At 38.6% G+C, this 24,930-nt stretch overlaps 1 protein-coding gene across 2 annotated transcripts in view; it reads left to right on the top strand.

Moving 5' to 3' along the window:
* The window catches only part of BICC1 (BicC family RNA binding protein 1), an 89,960-nt gene extending 70,821 nt beyond the window's left edge, over positions 1-19,139 (top strand). For both annotated transcript variants that reach the window (XM_074544653.1, XM_074544654.1), the window contains 14 exons: positions 294-545; positions 1,732-1,863; positions 2,762-2,948; positions 4,355-4,513; positions 4,885-5,081; positions 5,368-5,509; positions 6,559-6,715; positions 8,442-8,607; positions 9,807-9,846; positions 10,526-10,680; positions 12,369-12,522; positions 14,439-14,599; positions 15,034-15,133; positions 16,247-19,139. In XM_074544653.1, the coding sequence (XP_074400754.1) occupies positions 294-545; positions 1,732-1,863; positions 2,762-2,948; positions 4,355-4,513; positions 4,885-5,081; positions 5,368-5,509; positions 6,559-6,715; positions 8,442-8,607; positions 9,807-9,846; positions 10,526-10,680; positions 12,369-12,522; positions 14,439-14,599; positions 15,034-15,133; positions 16,247-16,377 (2,133 nt within the window). In that variant the 3' untranslated portion in view covers positions 16,378-19,139. The remainder of the gene's footprint in view (positions 1-293; positions 546-1,731; positions 1,864-2,761; positions 2,949-4,354; positions 4,514-4,884; positions 5,082-5,367; positions 5,510-6,558; positions 6,716-8,441; positions 8,608-9,806; positions 9,847-10,525; positions 10,681-12,368; positions 12,523-14,438; positions 14,600-15,033; positions 15,134-16,246) is intronic.
* The last annotated feature ends 5,791 nt before the right edge of the window (positions 19,140-24,930 follow it).

Genomic DNA, 24,930 nt, shown 5'->3' with positions numbered 1-24,930 from the left:
GTGCCTGCCCAGATTAATCTCTGGTGACTTACTGACCACAAAAGGTCTATTGGGACCACGCCATGTGCATTGTCTTACTGCCTGTTACAGAGTGGCAATTAAATGCTGCATTTCGCCATAAAATGGGAGTAGTGGGCAGAGTTTTGTTACCTTTAGCAAATCGATCATGGTTTTAAACCCAACAGCGTTTTCTAATCTTGCCTGTGGAGTGCATGGCAAGAAAGAAGGCGGTCTGAGTTGTCCTTTTGTGCGCCTGTGGGCCCTGTTTCACTGGTTTGTCCCCTTCCCCCCAGGAAGGAACAGCCATGCTCTTGGAACACCTGGCTGGGAGCCTGGCCTCTGCCATCCCTGTGAGCACGCAGCTGGACATCGCGGCGCAGCATCATCTCTTCATGATGGGCCGCAACGGCAGCAACATCAAACATATCATGCAGAGGACTGGTGCTCAGATCCACTTCCCTGACCCCAGTAACCCACAGAAGAAATCCACTGTCTACCTCCAGGGCACCATTGAGTCTGTCTGTCTTGCCAGGCAATATCTCATGGTAAATACTTTCAGTGAAGCTTGTGTGAAAAAATTGTCATATCATAAAAAATATGCTTGTTCTGCCTGTGTTTACAGGTCACATGTAAATTAGCCTTAGAGAGGAAGGATTGCTATTACACTGCAAACAGCTGTTTCAATTTTTGTCAGGGTTTGTCAGTATTTGTAGTTATTGAAAATATTTATAATCTCTGGTAACATGACTTGAAAAACAACCTTTTTAATATAAATCTGACATAAGTAATTTAAATTTACAACAATATGCCTCTGAGTAGAGGCAGTTTTCTGAAATATTCTGTGGGTGTTGGGTGATGGTTTGTGTTTTATTTTGCCAACCTGTCTTTTCTATGTTTGTCGGGTAATTAGGTTTCTTTTGAGGGAAATGTCAGAAATTTCTTAGTTCCCATGTAGGCAAGTGTTCAATGGAATTGGGAAACCATAGGAAATAATTACTTGTTTTGATGTCTTACATTCTTTGTAGTACCACAGCCACAATTCTATAAGGCCTTTTATAAACACAGCTCTGGTGATGAATATCATTATTTGTGGAGATTTTTGTTATATTGGTCTTTAAACTTCACTGCAGCTTTTAGCCATTATTTTAGTACTAAATTAAGTACACATTTTTCCTATATGTGAATAGTGAGGGACAAAATGTGTGAGGACTGGACCATTCAGTTTTTGGGGTTTTTACTCTAGCTGTAGTATTTCAAGTGTGTTACAGATGTTATTCATATCAGTAGGAAATATCTATGAAGCTGATCCAGAATGGGAAGGAGAAAGGTAAAAGTTACGACTTAGACAATGGTGAATTGGGGATTTTTTTACTAATGTTTTTCCTTATTTCATACAGTTTAATAAGAGAGTTTTAGTATGGCTATCCTGCCATCATTTCCAGACAAGACTGTGCTGATTGGAATGTCAAATATTCAGTGAATCATTTCACCCTTGTGCTACCAAACTCTTTGTTCAGAGTCCTGGGACAGGAAGATACACCTGTATTCTTGCATACAAGGAAATGGCTTTCCCTAAAATGTCATCCTTGCTATTTTTTCTGAACTTACAGAAATTTCCTTATTTCATGGTGTGTAAATGTTACAATGTCTGTAGTTCTGTTTATTGCTACCATTTTTATGGGAAAATGTCCAGTTACAAGTGCTAGGAAATTTTTGTGCCTTCCTTTTCAGGGTTGCCTTCCCCTTGTGCTCATGTTTGATATGAAGGAAGAAATTGAAGTAGAACCACAGTTTATAACACAGCTAATGGAGCAGTTAGATGTCTTCATAAGCATTAAGCCTAAGCCAAAACAACCAAGCAAGGTTTGTGCAAAGCTAATATTTTCCTTTTAGGCTTTCATGACAAAGTTTTAGAGCTGATGAGTTGATGTGTGCTCTTTCCCCCCAATTTAACAGTTCATAAACTTGTGAAAGCCATATGTATTTTCTACTTGAAATACCAGTTTAAACAATCCAGCAGCTCTGCTTTGGGGTGATTTGACTTTCATTAAACGCTTAATAATAAAGAAATTAGCTTTTTTATAGAATACATTGATAGAGTAGAAGGTGTTTATTGTAAAATGTTTAGGCCAGTGTAGATAGAGTACTCTGTGTTGTATAAAATGCCTAAGCAGGTAAAAGTTCTAAAATTTTAAATGATCATTCCATTGTGTCAGTATGCGAGCTTCCCTGTGTAGGGATATATATAATCAGTACAAAGAAACATCCTGTAGAAAATGTACAATAAGCAATGGGATTTTGTAATTTAATTTTCCAGAAATTTATTACCTTATTCTCAGACAGCTATTAATTAAATGGGTAAATTCAAATGAACAATTGGGATTTTGTCCACTTCAAGGTGGACAAAAAGTAAAAGGTAAAAGAGAAGATATTAATTATTGATTCAGTTATCTAGCTCTTGAGGTGCTTAGCATTTGGTCTAGCAAGTATCATCAAGATACTATAGTAATTAATTTTCTTAGAGTGGTGTTCCATCATTCTCATTCCAAATCCTTGTGAAATTCCTAGTCTTGCTCTCTTGAACTTCACACCCCTGAATTTAAATAGTTGCCAATGGATGTTAGCTCATGCTGTCTCACACTGCTGTGGTTGTGGTAGCCATGCAAGGGTATGAGGAAGAATTATCTGTGTTGCAGATCTGTTATGGAGCAGTGTTACTCACTGGTTTTCCTTTTTGTGTTGTTGTTTTCTTTCACTGCAGTCTGTGATTGTAAAAAGTGTTGAACGAAATGCCTTAAATATGTACGAGGCACGGAAATGTCTCTTGGGACTTGAAAGTAGCGGAGTCACCGTAGTATCAAATCCCTCTACTGTCTCCTGCCCTGTTGGTCTGTCTTGTCCTGGTTTGGATATTTTGTCCTCAGCAGGATTAGGACTCACTGGGCTTGGTATGCATTCATTATATTTATATTTTCTTTAATACAGTTTTGTTTTAAACTTAATTCACTTGTACTACACAAAAGTACCAGAGGTGTGTTTTGTGTAAGCAATCAGGTTAAAGGGTCAGAGAATTACAGCAGCCTCTGGCCTCTCAAGGGCTTGTTGTTATAAAACTTCTCCAAGGCTTTTGTAATCAGGGGTGGGACTCATCCCTGTAGAAAAATCTCTGGAAGTGTGCAAACCCCTCAGTTGAAAGGGAGGGAAATCCAGGTGAGGCAGGGCATGGCTTTTAGAGCTGCTTTGGCTGTGGGATGTCCCAGGCTGTCCTGAATTTGGGTGGGTGCTTAAGCCTGGCAACAGTACTGGAAAGGTAACATAGCAAACACCATACTTCAGGTCAGTATCTCATTGTAATTGAGGGTTCCATGTGCTTCTAATTTAGACCTTACCAGTAGGAAATTTAGGACAAAAATTACTAAACTACTTAGCTTAATTTTATAGAAGCAGCTCGTAGTCCAGACTGAAGTTACCATTTTCTTTTCAAGCTCTGCAAATACGTTTGTATCAGAAATGTATAGATAGAGTTTCTAAGACCTGTGTCAAGATTTGTCACTAGATTCTTTTGGGTCTGCTTGGATTTTCTGAGTTCTCATGTAAACAGCACTGTCCCCTGTGACCTGCCATGCAGGAGTACTGTGTAGTTCCATCTCACATGCTTCCCTCGGGTCACACAGGAGAATATGTTTCTGCCATTTGACTGTGATTTTTAATGCTGCTTCTGTGACTGTTCTTGTCATGCTGCACTTTGCAGGTTTGGGACTTTTACCTTTTCAGTGTGTAGTGCTGAACTGCTTTGTGAATGCTTTTGTACAAAGAGCTGGTTTGGGGGAATGTTTTGGAAGTAATCAATGGATTTGGGGGATCAGTTGCAGCCTGTATTGAAGGTGCAAAAAGAAATTGAATAGTTGTTTGTGTGCAAGTAGTGGTTGATTCACACAGGAGCTTCTGAGCAAAAGGTTATTGTGGGAATTGAAAGTGAGGTGGTGCAGTACAGTTACTTTCTTGTCTCTGTGATGCTGCTTTGAAACAAACCATCAGAAGCAGCAGAGGGGATGCAAAGGGATGCTGGGGCTGAGAAGCAGCCAGTTCAGACTCTGTTATGACAGGAGTTAGGGTCCAGTAGAAGGACAAAAAAGATACTCCAATTCTTCTTGGATATATGATGTCCAGTTTAAGAACAAGAATTCTTAATGTGCACCAAATGAGCAGCAGGTTTAATGTTAAAATTGGTTTGTGAAATACAGGCTGGTGCAAATTACCAGGGGGCTGTTTGTTTCTCTTCAATTGGTACTTGTGTGAAAAATGCTTTCCTGTAAGTCTAAACTAAATATTCATCTTGCATAACTTTTTGCAGGCCTTTTAGGTCCAACAGCCCTGTCAGTCAACACCTCAACTACTCCAAACTCTCTGTTGAATGCCCTTAACAGCTCTGTGAGCCCTCTGCAGAGTCCAAGTTCAGGCACGCCCAGTCCCACGCTGTGGGCAACATCTCTCGCTAACACAAACACCACAGGTCAGTGGAAGTTTAATGGGAATTAAATGAACTGTGCAACATCAAGTTATTAGAATTACAGTTGAAAAGACAAGATTAATTAATTATTTGGAACCTTAATTCCTACACTTACCTTGGCACGGATGAATAAATATGCAAATTTAAGGTTATAACCTAATATATAACATGCTGTCACAGGCAGTGTTTTCATCTGTTTTATGTAGAAAACAAAGTTAACCTACCCAAATAAAGCTTTATGGTTTTGGCATGCAATTCTAATGGAAACTTTTTAGTGAAGTATCATAGCTACATAAAAATTCAGGTAAAATAGTGTAATGCCTGAGGAAGTTAAATGAGACACTTAAACAGAACATAACCAAACTTTATTACAGGTTTTTCTGCTATTCCACACCTAATGATACCATCTACTGCCCAAGCAACCTTAACTAGTATTCTGCTGTCTGGAGTGCCTAATTATGGCCAAAACACTCCATCTCCACCACCAGGCTTGACTCCTGTTGAAGTCCACGTTAATGGCATGCAATCAGAAAGTAAAAAAGGTTCACCTTCTTTAAATGGTCATGTAAAGGTAAGTGATACTACACTAGAGAATCTGGTTCCTTTGTCCTAGAGCTCTACTAAGAAAAGCTGAAAGAGAAAGCCAGCTATATTAGTAGATTTATAAAGCTTCTAAGTTTAAAAATGCACAACAGTGTTTTGAATATGACTTAAAGATTGAGAAATAGAACATTCAATACTGTTCTGCTATGCCAGGAATGAATTTCTCATTCTCCTGCACAGATAGAAAAGGGAAATTGTTTCAGTACTTCCTTAAGCATAAAAATCACTTCAGTGATTTGTGACAATCTTTTCAGGCCTCAAATATTAAGTATGCTGCACTGTCTGCCACATCGCTGGGAGAAAATGTGTTGAGCACAAACCACAGTGATGGAGTAAGGCAAACGAGTGCTCATGGTGCCTCAGAACAAGTGGCTGCCAAGGCAAATAGTGAAGAAGGTGAGATTTTGACATTGCCTTCCTTTGTCTGGTAGTATTTGTACAGTCTGTGTACAGTTCACGATACAAAAATGTAACATTATTCTCTCTGAATTGGTTTTGCAACCATGTTTAGGGAAAATATTGCTGGATGTCCCAGATTCATTGTCAAGGAAAGTAAATAGAGCCTGTCGTAACTGAGTTGTTGATAGAAACACCTTAAATCAACATAAATGTACTTGCAACATTTTACTTATTCCCTAGGGAGATAACCTGTGAGGACTTTAGTATTTTTTACAGCACCTCAACTAAACTCTGCTGGTTTAAATGATGTCTTATTTTTTGCCTTTTAACAAAAGGAAATAATGTTACTGAGAAGGTTTTTTGCTGAATTGTGTAGCTCTAACCTAGATGACACTGGGAAACAATTTTGTGTGTTTTGCAGCAGCATTTTAGCTATGCTGCCCTTTAGAAGCTAAAGTACTTAACTGTCCCCATCATTCTTGGAGGGGGGAAAGCCAACTCCACTTCAACTTGAGCAAATATGTGTAAAGGCCTTGTTTCCCTTGTCAATACTGATCAAGGAGATCGTCTCTTATTTAGGGTTGTGGTCATTTGAAATGCTGATTTGAATAAAAGGAACATTGCCAGTTTAGGGTGGTAAATATTTCTAGAAACATGTTCTGAAGATATTTGAACATAAAGTGGAGGGAGGTCTTATTCCAGCAGAAGTTACTTGAGCACCTGGTAAAGTCTATTAAAATTGGGTATAAAATCAAATTTCTTCAGAATAATACTTAGTCACTTTGAATTGTCAGTCTTCACATTGGTTATTAATAAATATTACTTATAATATTTTAAGAAAGAAAATAACTTAGTGTGACTACTGTCAATGCGAATACTGACGCCTTTTTTGTGCATTTGAACTTGCACATCTTGACTGCTTGACCTTGACCTGAATACAGTCCTGTAATGAGGAAGAGGAGGTTTTCTCCCACAGCTCATTCCCCCAGAGAGCTCCCTGGAGCACAGCAGGGTGGTTGTTGACGTCTCCTTTCTTGGCCTGGTAGGTTGCAATGACGCTTTTGTGGAGGTGGGCATGCCTCGGAGTCCATCGCACTCAGCCAACACCAGTGACCTGAAGCAGATGATGAGCTCTTCCAAGCAGGCCTGTGCCAAGAGACAAACAGTGGAATTACTGCAAGGCACCAAAAACTCCCACTTACAGTAAGCTGAGTGTATAAACATAGATCAGTGCAACTTCCACAACATAAAGTTATTTCACATGCTTTTTTACACAGAATAGGTGGTTCAGTCATAAGATATTCAAAGAACTGATTTAATTTGGCCTTGATTTTTCCATCACTTTAGGTGTTAATATAGCCCCCTGTTTGTCTGGTAACTGCAGACTTTGAATGCTTTTTGTTCATCCTATTTGACTTTGGGTTCAAAAATGTCTTTCCTCTTCCACAAAAGAACGGAGGATCCTTGTTAGAGGAACTTTCATTACCTGTTTCTGAAGTATATGCTTTTGCTTCTTTATTGATTGCTTAGAGAATGATTTCTGACAGCTTTTTCCTTTTGTACCTGAGGCTGTTTTCTTCTTAGGAAAGCTGTGCTCAGGGCATAGCAGCATGTTCTCAGACACTTGTCTCAGTGCTGGTTTTGGTTGGGTTGGCTCTTTAATGACCCAGCAGTGGGAAAGGCTTGAGTCATAATACATCTTGGCAACACAGGTTTTGTTCTTAATGCAGTGTTTTTGTCCAGTGTACTCATGTTCTCACTGTTTGTTTGGGAACTGTTTATCACCACTCTTTTGAGACACATATTTTCTTTTGCTTCATTTATTTACACTGTCAAGGCTATGATATGTATTTCATTCTGCTTTCACAGTTTAAAAATCCGAGGAATCCTGCTTACCAAATTTGGTTGTTTGTGTGTCTTGTTCTTTTTGTTGAGGACCTAGTGCTCACAGTTTCCTTGGGGATAGTAGTTTACAGCTTCTAAAACATGATCACTTTTTTATTGTGTTTGCGGGGTGCAAATGAATGATGAATTTGACTCCATGTTTTCAGACGGTTAATTTATTATTTTATGATACAATATTATATTAAAGAATGCTATACTAAACTATACTAAAGGATACAAAAAGGATATTTACAGAAAGCTATAAAGATAATAATGAAAACTCGTGACTCTTTCCAGAGTCCTGACACAGCTTGGCCACAATTGGCCAATGAGTGAAAACAGCCCACACCAATGAAACAACCACCTGTGGGTAAACAATCTCCAAACACATTCCAAAGAAGCAAAACACAGGAGAAGCAAATCAGATAATTATTGTTTTCCTTTTTCTCTCATCTTCCCAGGAGAAAAATCCTGGGCGAAGGGATTTTTCCAGAAAATGTGAATGCCACACTTTTTAAATAAGAGTTTATACTGTTCTAGAGTAGCCCTAAAATGTGGCTGAGTTTAGGGGGAAAAAAAAATTGCACCAAGAGGTAATGCAGGCATGAAGGACTGCAGTTATTGAATCTGTGAAAGCATGCAGAGCCTATGTCTGCTTTCTTAGTCCCTATTATGCAATCCCTTTTAATCTTACAACAATGAACCTGTTAGAACTGCTGGCCTGAGCAAGGCTAAACAGGAAATCACACTGTGTAGGATTGAATGCAATAACTCCAGATAGCAGACAGCTCAAAACTGAATCTGTAAGCTCTGCCTTGTATTTGGTGATACAGGAAGGAGAAACACTTGTTTTCCTTCACTGACAGGAAAAGGCACAGGAGAGCTGACACGTTTGGAAATATTGCTAAAAACACTGAGATGTCTGTGTACAGACACGTGTCTAACTTGGCTGCTGGGCTGCTCAGGGTGAAGCTGAGCTGGCAGAGCTGCGCTGAGGCGGCCCAGCCCCAGGTGTCCCCAAGATGACAGTGTGTTTGTCCCGCAGCACCACGGACAGGCTGCTGGCCGAGGCCGAGCTGGGCGCCCCCGAGAACCCCGTGGCTGACAAGAAGGCCCCGGGCAGCGAGCGCGCGGCCGAGCGGGCGGCAGCAGCCCAGCACAACTGCGAGAGAGCGCGCCTGGCCCCGCAGCCCTCCTTCGTCAACATGCAGGTGGGTCCCCTGGATGAGGCCAGGGAGCTGCAAATCTCGATAACTGCAGAGTGGAGTTACCGTAGAATGCAGAGGTGGCTAGCCCAGGAGATTGAATTATTACCAGTTCAGTAAAAGCATTCACAGCTAAGGCATCAGCTGTTTCACCGAGTGGGTTGTCAATGAATGAAAGCTGAAAAGCTCTTCTTTTCTGTAAGAAAAATTTAAGTACAGAAAATTGTGTGGCTCTATTTGTTTCCACAAGCATCATTTGCCTGTTGGAAATCTTACATTGTTGTTTGGAGAACATTATAGATACAAAATACATATTGCAGCTTTTCATGTGCAGTGACAGCTCGGTTAATTACAGCCTACAAGTATAAACTACTGCCATGTTACTGCAAATCTCCCCAAAGAGGGAGGAGACCCCTTTGTTTCTCAGGAAGCAGTAACAGGGTTATTTTCAGACTAGATCTGTTGAAAGAGAGCACAACCAGACTGTATGGAGTAGTGGAACAAGAGGCAGACTAGTGTTTTGCAGCCCTTTTCTTCAATTATTCCTCTAGTTACTTTCAGAAGAGAATGCAATACCTCAGGCTAATACAGCATTTTCATAGTTTTGTGTTTAGATTTCCGAATTTGTAATTCAGCAAAGTGTAGCGTGTTTAATCAGGGGTATTTAAACTTTACATCTTACATTGATATAGGTAGAATGCAAGCAAAAGTTCTTTAAATTCTCTCAAAACTTACATTTCTTTTCCTTTCACAAGATGATTGCATGGAGGAGAACCAAACCTGGAAGATTATTGAAAATAACTGTGGTGCCCAGATTTACAAAGATACATTATCTTTTTTGTACTGCTAAGGAATGTCCTAAATGCTGAGAACAGATAGTTAAGGAAGAGAAACTATGCTTGAAAAATATCTTATTTTAAAAAATTGAAGACAAAAATTCTTCCTAAGCAGTTTGTAAACACTGCTGCAGCCTCACTCATATGGAAATCAGATCGTTATTAAAAATCTTTGTCTATGTTTGAGTGAATTCTTTAAGTAACTAAGGCTCTAACTGGGCTACCATGAAATTATTGTGGAGTATTTCAGGTTTCTCCTAGATGTATTTTCTGGCCACTTTGAAAGCCTTTGTTTTCACGGAGTTGAGTACTGGAGTGACATTTAGTTAGAATTGCAATTAAATTATCTTCTGCATGTTTAATTTTTAGGCATTTGACTATGAACAGAAGAAACTACTAGCAACCAAAGGTATGTGGATGAACAGTGACTTCTGAAAAGTTTGTTAGCATGTGGATGAAATGATTTCCTGAAATTTCAGTTTTGTAATCTGATTTTTAATAAAATCTGAAAGTGGTAGTGAAACGTTTGTATATTAGCTTTATGTTCCAAAAAATTTCTTAATACCGACCTAGTATAAAATGCGATATAAGCAGCTTGCAGATGGGATGGGTAAGTACATCCATGTGCAAGTGATCAATATGGTTTTTAGAGAGCCTATTTCTCTAACACTTCACTTTATTTGGATGTAAGTTAAACTTTAAGGTGTTTGCCAAATCAGCTAAATGGCCTCTTATTTCAGGGATAAATTAAGTTGTAGAATTGGTAAGGGACTTAACCATATCTTTGACCTTGTTATAAAGTAAACCAAATTACCTGTTCACCAAAAGAAAAACAGAAGGCCCTCTCTTTGAAACAGATGTGATTTTTTTTTTTTTTTTTTTTAGCTTCCATGCAGCCCTGTGGGATTTAACTATCTTCTGGCAGAGTAGATTGCTTTAAGGAAGGGTAGGATTCAAGCTATGTAGCAAGTGGAGGTGTTTAGGGTTTGCTGTTTGCTGGGCTCAGGCTGATAGCAAACATCACTTCAGTATTATCTTCTCAGTACCCTGACTAAGTCTGAGATTTACGGATTTGTCTCTATTTTCAGCTATGTTGAAGAAGCCAGTTGTAACAGAAGTGAGAACTCCAACAAATACATGGAGTGGTTTGGGGTTCTCTAAATCAATGCCTGCAGAAACAATCAAGGAACTAAGAAGAGCAAATCATGTATCATACAAGCCTTCCATGACAACCACATATGAGGTATATAAAAGTATACTGTAATGAAAGTTTACTTTTAGTGAATGATACAGTTGTTTCTCTTGAGAAATGTCTAACTTCTGTAAAAACAAAGCCTTGCAGATAACTGTTGTAAATATTTTTTTATGGTGAAAAATATTTCTTACATAAATATTAAGGCATATGGAATACATTCAGCCCAACACACAAAGTTACATCTGTTTCACAGATAAGTCACAGAGCATAGATGTCTGCTTCTTAAAATATATTTGTTTAAAGGACCTTTGAACAACTTACAGGACCAAACATCTCAGTAGTTGCAAACCAGCAACAAGGAATTTTTAACCTAATGAGGACAGAGTATATGTGACAGATAAACTGTATCATGTGTATCACTGCATGGTGAAGGAGAACAGTAGAACCAGCAGCTCATCTTTCTTTCTGTGGACAGAACTGGAGCAGCTGTCTCTACTTGCACTATTCAGTGGGCTCAGAATTTTCCCAGGCACAGAGCAGAGTCCAGCAATTATCTTCAGAGTCCCAGCATATGAATCTTGCAGGGAATTTGTTCCTTTCTTCTCAAAGGCATGCTGAAGTTGTTTTTTACTGTGCTTTCTTGCTGTAATCCTTTCCATCTTCCATGAAGACACCTTTTTCACTCCTGCTTGTATGCTCCTTGAAGAAGGGGACTTCATAGTTCTCTAGGATGTACCTGTCTGTTAATACAAAAGAAATATGCAGCTGGGATAAAAATGTGCCTTGGTGTTCTCCACTTGGCATATCAACTTCCTGAGCCATTCAGCTACGTGTAGTAGGCTTGGCTACACAAGATGCAGTAGTAACTAGGGAAAGAAAAAACTGCAACCAAAATCTGCAGTTTTCTTTTGCATACTTTCCTGTCTTGGTTGAGCTGGGGTGGGGTTTTCCCCAAGGTCTTGATGTCTAAAATCTCTAGATAGCTCTGTGATTCTAACCAACAAGAGTGTTTCTTCAGGGGTGCCAGTTTTACTAAATAGTGTAAAAGATTGCCTCCTAAGTGATGCTTTTCAAATGCAATTTGGTACAAGTGTATAGAATTAAATTGTTAATTTCTGTAGTTTTTAGCTCATGTAAGTATGTGATAATCTACAAGGCTGATTTCTTTTGGGTATGTTCCCATGGAATTCTGCTGCCTGGTATTGCTACATTCTGACTCACAGTGATGAGAGTTGATAATAAGTATTTCACAGGTATGTGAAAATCTATTTAGAAAGACCCCAGACAAAACAACTACAAATTCACAGGGCATTGCAGGATTGTTGTTGTAGTATAGTGTGCAAAACTGTTGTCAAGTAGTGTGTACTTGATCCACTTATCTTCAGATAAATGTTGTGTTATGTTCTCTTCCCTGTAGTCAATAGACTGCTTTGTCTAGAATTTGTGTGGGAATTTGATACCATGGAATGTTTTGGAAACAAACTTGGAAATACCGAGCAATTTATTTTGAATCATGTCCTTTAAATAACTTCTTCTTAAAAACTGTAAGCTGCACATGTTTTAGGCACACCTGCTGTTTTTGTGTCCGGTTTGCAATTATTTGCCTATTGATCAACTGCCAGAAGAATGTTTGGGAGCGTTAAAAGCTGCTTTTCAAGTGAGCTGCTTCAAAGAAAACATCTGAGTCACAATGAAAGCTCTGTTTTCAGCCCAAATTTTCTTTCTGTGGTTTGCAGGGCTCATCCATGTCTCTGTCCCGGTCCAGCAGTCGGGAGCACCTGGGCAGTGGCAGTGAATCTGATAACTGGAGAGACCGGAACGGCCTTGGACCCTCTGCTCACGACTTTGTCTCCTCCATTGGCAGCCCAAAGCGGAAACAAAACAAATCAGGTTAATAAGCTCTTATTATCTGCTTAAAAGAAAATAATCATTTCAATACCAGTATTTATTTTGAAATGAATGTATCATGACTTCACGAGGGATTTAAATTACTGACACCTTGTAATTACTTTTTTTACAAATTGGGAGGTGTAAGCTTGTGTTGCAGTAGGACACAAAATGAACGACACACACAAGCTGAAATGTTTAAGGTAAAAAGAGGGTAGTTTATTTTCAAATTCTAATATTTATAGACTTCTAAAAGTGACTATGGATTGGAGGATGAAATTGCTACTTCTCCAGCCACACTGGCCAAACTAATAGTCTATCAATTTTTTCTTCTTCTAGAAAGAAACGTAAAACAATCGTTATTTTTTACGTAAAAAATGTGTGAAGAACTCCATTATAAAAATGTAAACATCAGGAAGTTTAAAACTTAGAAAAACAAAGCAACAAGCTTGTGTAACGTGATAATACAAATAATAGTCCGAAAGGAAAACTTTTAAGGATATTAAATGTCAGGCATCCTTGCAGAAAACTCTTTGCTGTCATGGAGTGGATTTTTGAAGGTGTACTGAAAGTAGACCTGTAAAAAGGCTTATTTCTAGGCCACTCTCGTTCTGCTCTCTTGCTGATGCAACAGCAGCCAGGGCTTTACTGGGCTGTTTGCTCACTAGTGAAGTCATAATCCATGCTGAAACCGGATTTTAAACCATGAGTCTCCTCATGGGGATAAAATTTACAAGAACACTATGTAGTGACAGGACAAGGGGGAGTGGCTACAAAGGGAGTAGGTTTAGCCCAGCTATTATGAAAAAATTTTCCCTATAAGGGTGCTGAGGGTCTGGTGCAGGGTGCCAAGAGAAGTCGTGGCTGCCCCTGCATCCCTGGAAGTGTCCAAGGCCAGGCTGGATGGGGCTTGGATCAGCCTGGGATAGTGGAAGGTGTCCCTGCCCACGGCAGGGGGTTGGAATTAGATGACCTTTCGAGTCCCTTCCAACCCAGGCAATTCTATGAAAAGAAGCTTGTCCATGTGTTTGGCATAGCCAAGCATGATTTTAAAAACTGGTTTCTGTGGATACAGGCTGTATGTTTTGTAATGACTTTTTAAACATTGTTGGATGTTTAAAAATTGTAATTCTACTTTTAGTTTTACTCTTAGAAACTATATTTTTTAATAAGTTAATTGATGCCTTTCTGAAAAAGTGAGAACTGGAGGTAGAGAACACTAAGTCCATATCTGCTACCTATCTGCTTTATGGGGAAATAAGTACTGTGGCTGTTTATACTTTTTTTTGTTGCTTTTTCTTTTAAAAGCAGTGAATAAGCCTAAATCTCAGACTCAAAGTACACACATAATAAATTTGGGTACGGTAAGAATGGATAGCTACAATTAGAAAAAATATTCATGGTTTTAAAAAGCACATTAGTTGAGCTGTGAATGGCTGCACATCGTATTCTAAGTACTTGAAAATCTAAAGAGATGACAACTTTATTTGAAATCAATCTATTGATGTTTTCAACCTAATTGGACAAAACTGGAGGTGCTAGGTTAATTAAAATAATTAGGGATTAAAAATGTGTTTACATGTGTGTTAGAAGAAAATTAGAAACACAAATACATTGGCAGTGAAGGACAATGTTCTATGACAGCTGTAGCTTTCCCAGGAAATAAAATGTGTGGATAAAGGATAAAAGAATCAGTGATGAGTTGGATGGACAAAAGTAGGGCTATAGAAAACAAACACCAGAACGTAATTAATGATAAGATTGCTTTATGTTGTTCATTCTCTCAGACCACTGTGAGGCTTTTTTCTGAAAAATAGATTTAAATACTTTGTAAATGTAATGATCTAGCTGAATGCAATGTTGGTGGAAAGCCATGCCCTTCTGTGATGTGTCTGAAAAGTGCACTTGTTCCCTTCCAGCTGAACACTATCTCAGTAGCAGTAACTACATGGACTGCATTTCCTCGCTGACAGGAAGCAATGGCTGTAGCCTCAACAGTTTGTTCAAGGGATCTGATCTGCCTGAGCTCTTCAGCAAGCTTGGTTTGGGCAAATACACAGATGTATTCCAGCAGCAAGAGGTTGGTGTTCCTTTGAAAGGCAGCTTTGTGTTGGTAGGATGTTTTCCAGCACTAGCTGTGCTGCCTCTTCACCAAAAGCCACTTTGAACTCACTTTGTGACAGGGTTTTCTTGAGCTGTTCTTTCAAAGCTGGGTCATACATCTTACAATTGTGGTAAATACTCAAAACCTCAAGACTCATAAATAAGACCAACTGATTTTCTCTGCTTTTCCTGAACTGGTTACTTTTAAATTTCTCCTTTTCTGTCACAAGTGTAGCAAATTGAGCAACTAACTATGTGAAGCAGCCATTGAAAAGCCATGATTGCTGCCTACATGAGTAACTGTAAAATGGAGCAGGGGGAAAAATGAGATTGTTCTGAACCACATTTATTGCTTAATACTTTTGTGGAAAGACTTGTTTTGCATAGTTTTCCTATTTCTTTTTAATCTAGATTGATCTGCAGACATTCCTCACTCTTACTGATCAAGATTTGAAAGAGTTGGGAATTACCACTTTTGGTGCCAGAAGAAAAATGCTGCTTGCAATCTCAGGTAAAAAACTCAGAATGCCATGTATTGATTTTAAGCACTGTTTGTATTCTTCTCACTCAAATTGTGTATTTGTAGCCAACAAAGGAAATAAAAACCTTGGGAAGAGTGAAAAGTATGCCTAGAGTCTATAGAGGCAATATTAGCTTGCCCCTCATCAGAGGTGCTTAAAGCCAGGCTTTATAGAGCTTTCCCCTTAGCTAATACCAGCTCACTTGTGATAGTCTGGTAAAGCTGCAGCTTGGTTGAAAGTTAATCTCTCATTGTGAAATTTATTGCCCCAAAACTGTGGGTCCAGAAATTTCTGAGATTACAGGCACTGCAGGACCTGAACAGCACTACTTACCAGTCACAACTGGCATTTTCAACCTCTTGGTTCCCTGTCCTCCATTTTATTGATTAGCAGAGCAGTCATCATACTGGGAAAATGTGCCTACTTTTAAGGGGCTTTTGGTTTGTTTGGTTTGTTTGTTTTTTGGTTTGGTTTTTTTTTTTTTGGTTTGCAAATGTACTTAGTTCAGTAGCAGTTTTGAAAATTTATGTAATCTCTCAGTGGTTTGTATCTAGCACAGAGTTTGCTTACAAGAACTGGAAAGTGGGGAAAAGAAAAATATTTTTAATGAGCTATTACTAATACAAGATTAGGGTTCATGTTTAAATGAGAGGTGAGCATCTGTTTTTTTCTCCAAGTCCTTGTTAAAATACTGCTCCAGTTTTATGTTTAAAGTAAAGAATTGTGCATTGAGAAGTGATCAAGTTGGTAACAAGCTTTTCTGTCAGTCTCAGTCTGCACTGCATGGTTGGGCTTCCAGGAAGATTGCAGTGTTTGAGTTTGTAACAGAAACTTTTAAAAGTTTCAGCTATGTCTATTTGATCTAAATCAATATTGCAAAATTTTATCAGTGCCAAATAAGAATTGTCCCAGGTAGAGCCTCTGAGTCTCAACCTGATGCTCTTAATTATCCTGTTGGACTGTTTGTTAATTGAAGTACCTCACAGATATTTTCAGTGCATACCCTATCTCCTTAAATACTTTGTTCGTTTACACAGAAGTTGTGCATTTGGTTGCCATAAAGTATTAAAATGGGTGTCTGTGGGTGTGCTTGCCCCCTCCAGAACTGAACAAAAACCGAAGAAAGCTCTTTGACCCATCCAACATCCGTGCCTCGTTCCTGGAAGGCGGAGCCAGCGGGAGACTGCCGCGCCAGTATCACTCGGACATTGCCAGCGTCAGCGGGCGCTGGTAGCAGGAGGCTGGGCTCAGAAAGCAGCTGCAAACATGGACATGGCAATCCTGTGGACAGCCTTCACTGCACACCACCCTCTGCACTTTGGGAGTTTGGGTGTCAAGGACCAAAGCAAAGTTGTGTCTGCACGATCCTGTGCCAAAAAATCAGAGAGAACTCGTTTTGTCAGTTGTCTTTCGAAACACCAAATGTGGGTTACGTTTTACTCATGTAGATTGGACAGAATTTGCAATAATAATAATATAGGGTTCTTTGTTTAGTATTTTATTACCTATAACTATAATGTATGCACTGAATTTTGTACTTTGTTGAATGAAGGAAGAATAAAGAGCTGGGATGCCAGAGAGCATAGATTTGGCTTTATCAAGATGGATTTTTCTGGTACTGCTTAAAATAATTATTGAGGTCTTTCTGCACTTTACATGTTCTGATTTCTTGTCCTGTGGAAATTTATTTCTCTTTCATTTCCATATCAATTTTTATATTGGCACTAATCAAATTTTTTCAGGTGTTCCTGCATTAAGTCACATCTCACTATAATGGTACTAGAAACTGGTTCTTATGCAGATTTTGTTTCTCCTCTCTCTGTCTCCCAGGTAGTTATCTGAAGAGATTGTTCCAAAATCAAGTCACTTGGTAGTGGACCAGTCCTATTATGCTCTTATAAAGCAGTCTAATACTGCCTGCAATAATACTCACTGTAACAAATGCAATGAAAGACCAAAATGGACCTTGCAATATTAACCCTTTTCAATCAACATATTTAACTGCTGCCTTTATGCTAAAACTGTTTTTAATGGTTGTCTCAAAGCAAAGGGCTATTTTTAGTACCCTGCCACTAAAGGACACTTATTTATATCAGACTTTTATTTTTAGATTCTATACACCTACAATACGTAACAGATTAAACTGATCTACTGCAGATTTATGGTAGAGACCAAAAGGCATTCATCAAACTAGAGCTCTGGGCTGTCAGTTTGATTAAACAGACAACTAATCTAATTTGACAAGACAGCACTGTTGCCATTTAATAAATGACACATATTACTTACATGACTATGCATGCAGCAATGAAGTGACCTACATAAAATAGGTGTAATAGCATCTGTTTTGTTCGATCTAGATTTGTAATTGTCAGCTGCAGAAGTGTTTGAAACTCTGGAGATGAACTATTTCTGAAACAAGTTATGTTCAACAGAAAGAGTCCATATTATAAGTGGCTAGAGCTAAATTTTGCATTCTTATACTGTGAAAGTCCAAAAGATTTGGCAATGTTATTCCTCTGTCTTTACAGGTGTTGTGTTATGGGTTTATGAAGGGTTTCAATGTAATGAAGGAATCCATTAAGTGCCTCTTTTTGCAATGCTATGTGTAGTTTCCAAGCATTAATTGAAAAGCATTCCCATTAGAAATATTGTGAATTACCTTACCTCTACTGTAATGTATTATTTATGTTCAGTGTACAAGCCTTTTGAGATGGACATAAACCACTGTGCTCTTAACAGAAGGCATTAGAATAACAATTACAGTAGTTGGGGTTTATGCAAAAATGGGTGAGAGAGTTTTGACACTTTCCATGGGTAATTCTTTCTTTTAAGGTGAGAATGCAAAATGATCTATGGCAAAAATTGCACACACAAAGGGAATTTCAAGAGACTATTACTTGAGGGCATAGATGATCAAGCAATAATATAAAGTCTTGTGATTAGCTAAAAATTGCTGCTCAGTGCTCATTTCAGCCATATCTACTTAATGGTGTATACCTGGGTGACTTCCCCTGTAGATCAAGTAGCAGCTTTGGTTTTCAAATGGCACTGCAGATGTGACTGGGTAAAGCTGTATCTGGTACTCACACAGTTGTTCACAGCAGCTTCCTCTGCTCAATGCCAAGAGTCAATATCCACATGTCTAGGAGAGATTTGTGTGTGAGTGTGTGTATTGCACAGGCAAGAGCAACTGCATGGAAACCCTCTTGGAAGCCAGGGCTTCTCATTCTAAAGCTATTTACACTTGTGCTTACTTCTAAGCATGCAGATAGTTCCATTCACGCAGACTATTTATGTGCTTACAGATAAGCTGTTGTTTAAATGTTTGCATTTGCAAGCCCAGCACTTGCAAATCAAATTGTATTCAGACTCCTTATTTCATAAAATGTTTTTAATGAACTAAATATTCAGCAGCACTTTGTACAGAATTTTCTGCCACCCCTTCTTGCTTTTTTTGCCTAAACTTAAAAGCATCCAGAAGCTTTGCACTCAGATTTTTAGCCTTTTGTAGGTACATGCTATCCATCCAGATGGTACTATACTCAAAAACTGATTTTTTTACAGTATTAAGTTGATGTGGTCTTTTGCTGAGCAGTGATTATTTCATCTACACCAAAGTGAAGAATTTCCCATGAACAACATTGTTTTTCAGTAGGGCTTCACATTAAAAAAAAAAAAAAAAAAACACACACACTGGAAGTAAATTCTCACTTACTTTGATTCCACAAAGGGAATATAACAGTACAGTGTATCGTATTGTTAGTGTTACATTATGCACAAATATTTGACTTGCTACATAAAATGTTAGTTTTAAATCTGTGCCTTAACAGTGACCAGTTATCTGTAAATATAGAGCAGATACAGATTGTATTTTTGTGGGTTGTGTCCTTTTAGTGATTTTTTTAAGAAAATGAAAGTTGAAATTAAAACATTAAAAATGGAGATTTTCAAAACTAATCAGTGTTGCATAAAATAAATTTATATAACTCCCTTGTATTCTGATTGGTTCATGAAATATTTTTATATAGACCCAGTTCCAGGGATGCTTGCTTGTTAATAAAATATAAAAAGCACTATTTGACATAATGGCAACATGTTTCTTTCACATGTTAATTCTTTATGTGTTTTACTGTTCATTTTGTATCACATACAGTGTCTTTGTCTGGATTTTAAATGAGAATGCTGTTTTGGGGTGCCTCTTCTTAATCTAAGAGGAGTTAAATTATGACAGGTTCAATTCTGAGCAGGTTTTAGTGGTTTGGCTCATGAATTCTGTCTTTCCTTTGGTCCTCCCACTTTGACTGTTGTGGTCAGGTGAGCAGAGAATTGTGTGTTTTCACAATGGCCATTGTACTGTCACATCCAGTACATAGGGAGGGGAAAGGGAATTATTTGTGCAGGCTGCAGGGACATGACCCGTCAGCCTGCCCAGAGGTGCACACGACAGGCACAGTCAGTCCTGTTGTTTGCTCCACAGCTGCTGGTACAGCTTCAGTATTGCTCTGGTACAGGTTCAGTACTGCTCGACCTCTCCACGTGCTCTCAGGCATCTCGTTTATCGCCGCCTGACGTGGTCTCTGTTCCTGGCTCACTGACTTTGCAAAACTCAGAGTTGTTTTTCTGAGTACCTCCTGAGAAGTGAAGGTGTGGGAACAAGTCTGTGAAGGAAATAGGTCAACAAACTTCTGCTGAGGACAACTGAAGGGTGTGGTGCTGAGCACCAATTTACCAGGCTTTGTCATAAATTACATGGAAATTTACAGGCAGGTGGGCTTGCAAATTGCACAATGTTTCTGTTGTCTGACCTATAGAGATCTACGAGGGTCTGAAGCAAGGTTGTTTCCTTTGTGGACCATTTATTTGGGCATATTGCTTTCACCAGCTTTAGTCAGCAGAATGTAAAGCTGGTGTGGGACAGAGGAGGTGGTGATGGAGCATTAGACCTTGTTGGCTGCTCTCCTTTTGGTGCAAGCAGTGTTACCATGGCACAGCATCAACAGGATTGCTTCCTGAACAAACTGGGCATGTCTCTCTGTCAATCTGTGGAAAAAAACTGGTGATTTTTAGTCTGAACAAAAAGTTGCGTTCTAAGAGTTGTTGCCAATACACAAGAGAAAATAGATGGAATCTCCAAGCTCTGTAAAGATTAAAAGTGAGGCATCTCTCTTTGCTGTTGAATCCCACTCCAATCTAACAGTTGCTGGAGGAATCCTGTTTTTCCAAATCCCAGAAAACACAGTTACACCAGTTTTATGAGTACTGTTGTAAGCTGGTCACTACAGGTGTGATGGGCAGGGGTATTCAGAAACTTGTGCTCACACTGTAAAGTAAGCCCAGGAGTATTTGATTCCAGGCAAGTCTGGACATGGTTGGAGCTACATTTTATCCTTGAAGAACCACCTTCCTTTCTGACACAGATCCTTGAGCAGAAGGAAGGTTTGCTTTTAGCTGGAGTTGCTGCAAAATTTTTGAGGGTGTCAGAAGATGTATAAACTGGGGAACTTGTAGAAAAAATTGCAATATGAATGGTTGGTGTCTGTTATGTTGTTGACAGCTGCTTTGAAAATGGTGAGCTATAAGGATGTTTAAGCAGGTGGAGGGGTGGTATTTTAGCATGGTTAAAGATAAAAGAGCTCTTATTTTGAATTAGGTGTAGTTGTGAGTGAGGACTATCTTGTAATCTGAAAAGCACACAATAAACTTGTGCTTTGGTATAAAATTCCTTTCTTTTTATTTGGGTTAAGATAGCATCTGGAGCAGAAGTAACAAGCATCCAGAAATTATAAAAAGCTTTTTGTAGATGATATATCTTATATTAAGGAAAATTTGAGTTTTATCTTTGTTTCCTCTGCTGCAGATGTACTTTTTTATAGTGTTTATAATTTTTATATTTTACATGCTTTCATGAGTTAGTGAAGCAGACTTTAAAAATTAAAGTAGTAGAACAGTCATACTTGCCAATTTTGAATACTGACACAGCTATTAGGAGTGGTTAAATGTTAATAACGATTTTTTTTTTCCTCTCACTTTGAAGAAAGGGTACTGTTAAAGAAACAGACTCAAACAATGTAGTTTTTGCATTAGAGCATCATCTAGTGTCAAATTTCCCTGCTCTCTTAAGGAGTAAGATTTGGGGAATATTTTCTCTGAGAAATGCAGAATGATTCCAGATGTTGATGAAAATATGAAGAAAGATGAATACATTGTGATGGAAATTCCCAAGTTTGTGCCAAAACTGTGTTGCAACTTCATGGAAACTAACAGATGGAAAAAGCAAAACATAATATGAGGAAAAAAACCCACTAAAATAATTATCTAATGAAGCAAAAATTTGTCACTTCTAACAATGGGTGGTTAATGTTTTAAGAAATAATGTTGCTACTAATTTAGTAACCCTAGGACCATAAACTGATATGGATTTTGCTACACTTATTTGCTGTGATAAAAATCATGGTTTGTCACCCACAAAGGACAGAAGAGTTGAAGAGGCCTGAAATGGACATGGCAATAACTTATGGTTCCAAAACTAAAGCCATCCATGGGAACTGCAGTCTCATGCTGTGTATATTCAATACCAAAGGGAAAAGAATGTGAGTATTTTTGAGATTGAGAACATAAGAAATTTTCTCTAGACAGTAAAGCTTACTGTATGTTACATATGAATATACTAAAGGAAAACAAAATGGACCCCAAGGATAATTCCTTTTGCTTTCAGGTGATCCAAAGTTCAGATAAAATATTCACAACCCTTTGCTTTGGCAGGAGTTTTTCCACCATGCAGCTGAACAGTGTTTTGGTTCCTCAAAAGTATTCTTCTGCTTTCCTGCTGAAGCTCACCTCAGAGAGAAGTTGACAATGCCTGGTCCCAAAAAAAACCCTTTCTTTGAAGTAGCTTGAATAAGCACTGGGTGCTTAGCACTGACAGTTGAGTACTGAGTGCTGATTCTTCCAACACTACACGATCTCTCTATGTAGCCCAGCATCTAGAAATCACTACAAACAAAACTGACATGGTCAAGTTAAATTGCTGAAAGATTTGAATCTTGCTTGGAAACTGGATGGGAAACAACTAGGTAACTAATCCCTGTGGGGCAAGAGATGTTTTGGTGTGGCTAAATTAAAACTAGCTTCGTGCCAGCAGTGTTTCTTTATGAACCAAATGGTGACAATAACCAGCAAACTGGAATGCTGAAGGCATCTGTCATGTAGGAAGGCTCGTCCTGAGCATGCCTCCAGCACTGGTTATCTTCCATCTTCACTGAAATTGGTTGCAGATGCTCCACTGTTGACTCTTTCTTTCTTTCATTCTTTCCATTGTACTTGGACTCCAAATGCTAGAAAGGGCAAATTTTTAAATTTTGCATGCAGCTTGATGAGCTTTTTGCTTGCACAAGCATAATGTTTTCTTCTTTTCCTAGGAGTGATTAGTGTGGACAGTATCCAGAACCACTAGAGTGGATGAGAGCTTTGAAAAAAAATTTTTAAGGGATTTAAGAACCATGAGTGGAGACTGGAAATTACACTTTCTGGCACTGCTGCCTTTCCTGGCCACTGGTGGTGTCTGCTCACCTCTCCTAGATGTTGGCTCTCCCTGCTTGGCTCAAGTTTCTGCTCTCTTCTGATCAGCACTCAAGTTTCAAACAAGTATTTCTGGGAAGTTTGAGGCATTTTAACTTTTCAGGCAGACTAGTGTTTGCTTTTTCGTGTTGGACTTTAAAACTGTGGCAGTGAGAATACAGGTGCTAATGGTCATCTTTGGCCAGGGTGAGGTAATAAATTTGTAAGCACAGCATAAACATTACGTTGTGGTTACAAGGCTGGAGTGGATGAGGGCATAATTTCTTCTTGTGAGCAGTTGTTTGTGAAGATTAGGTAAAGGAAATGTTAGTTTGCTTGGTTGATTCTTTTTTTTTAAACATTCACAGAAAGGAGCATCCTTTTGCATGGTGTTCTTATTGCAGCTTAAAAATTATTTTGAAAAAGTGACTCCACAGGGCCCTTGCCTTAACCAGTAATAAAAACAATTATTCATAGACAGAAGGATTCCTAAGGATCCATCCCCTTCAACATTAATTATTGGAGTACAGCAGCACATTTCTTCTTTTTTTCCCACCTGCCTGTAATATTTCTCCTGAGGCCAATGCATCCCTGTTCTTCAGTAGCTTTTTTTGTGTGGTTATTCTCTGCCCTGGCTCTGTTGCAGATACAAGGTAATGAACCCTCCAAACAGAATTGCATCTGATCTAGTTCCTACTGCATCTTCTCACTGTGTAAACACATCAGGAAGTAGGAAAGCATTTCTGGAGTGAACAGATGTGTTGGTCTGCTGGAAGCTTTGAAACCCTGTATTTTCAAGTCCTCCTTAATCTTTGTGATGAATTTGTAAGCTTCAAGATGTTTTACATCTGGTTCTGTTTGTCAAATTCCTTTCAAGTGTTCCGTTTTTTGTGATTATACCATCTGTGATAAAATGGGCATTAAATCAAATACTACATAAAGATGCATTGTCTGTTCAAAGCTATACTAGAAAGGGAATATTTTGTATTTTGTATGTTTGGTCTATTTTGGGTTTAAGTGAAATTTTATAGACATTTCAGAATTTGTGTTTATACATAAAACCCCAAATTGTTATGACAAAGAATCACAGACTCTGTTCCTTCCACCTCCCTTCCTGAAAGCAGATAAGTCAGTGTTTCATTTTAAAGCTTTTTTTTTTAATCTAATTGAGATTTTTCATGCTCACAAAATTTGGCAGAAAACAAATCAAGTTTTTTATGGTTCCTGAAGGCAAATGACTTTCTGATAAACACTCCAGTGTGTCTTCATGTGCTATTCAACGTGGGAGGTGTGCAGAAATATCAAAAAGATGTTGAAAGCTTTCTTGCTTGACCCCTTAACTCTTCACCAGGTCAACTTTTCCTTTGGCTTGAATCTGGTGAAGTTGTTCTGTGTTTAAGCACAGAATAGAAATCCATGGTAGAGCAACACTTCCTTCCTCAGTGCATGCTGTGACCTTGCCTGCCTTTTTTGAAAACAAGTTCTTCAGGCTTCTAGACTTGATAGAATCCTGTTTGAAATGTCTAGTTGCTACATGTTCACCTGCTCAGGAATGAGAGGCTTTGCACTCCGTGGTGAATGGGCTTTTAATTTGTGTACCCAAGGGAACCAATTATTTCATGTGTTTCATGCTCAAGCATGGGAGGGCAGCACACCAAAACAGTATAAATGTTCAGATCTTCCTCTTCCCATAAAAACCCTCTCTTGCTATGCTGCTTTGGTGCAAGTAGAGTGCTTTCAGTTCCTGGTAAATAAAGAGGACTGCCTCAAATTTGTCAAAACAAATGTTATGGTTTATCTCCTGGCAGTTACCCAAGTCTCCATAAAACTGAGTTTTACTCCATGGGGACCCATAACCGAACCCAATGGTGGCATACACTGTCTTAATGGTTTCTTTTCCTTTTGCAGCATTTACAACTCTCATTTTGTAATAATCCTAATGAAGAATTGAGCCAGCATGATTTCTTATTTTTTGGATGTGTAATATTGCTATATTGTAAACAAAGTGAGGAGCTGGATGGTGAAAGGTTAGCATGAACAGCTGTTAGAAAAACTGTGGATCACAGTCTCCATATTTGACTTTGGGAAGAGTTGCTGCAACAGGTCTTTAAGAAAGAGAAAATATTGCAAACCTTTGCTTTTCCATTGCTTATTAGTCGGAGTGGTAATGCTTAATGATTAGGGGAGGAAACCAGCTGTGTGGTGCACCTTTTAAAAAACATCACCAAAT

Source organism: Zonotrichia albicollis, chromosome 7 (assembly GCF_047830755.1).
Source record: "Zonotrichia albicollis isolate bZonAlb1 chromosome 7, bZonAlb1.hap1, whole genome shotgun sequence".
NCBI lineage: Eukaryota > Metazoa > Chordata > Aves > Passeriformes > Passerellidae > Zonotrichia > Zonotrichia albicollis.
Note: the sequence above shows the minus strand (reverse complement) of the source record. Positions and strands in the feature narration are given on the sequence as shown.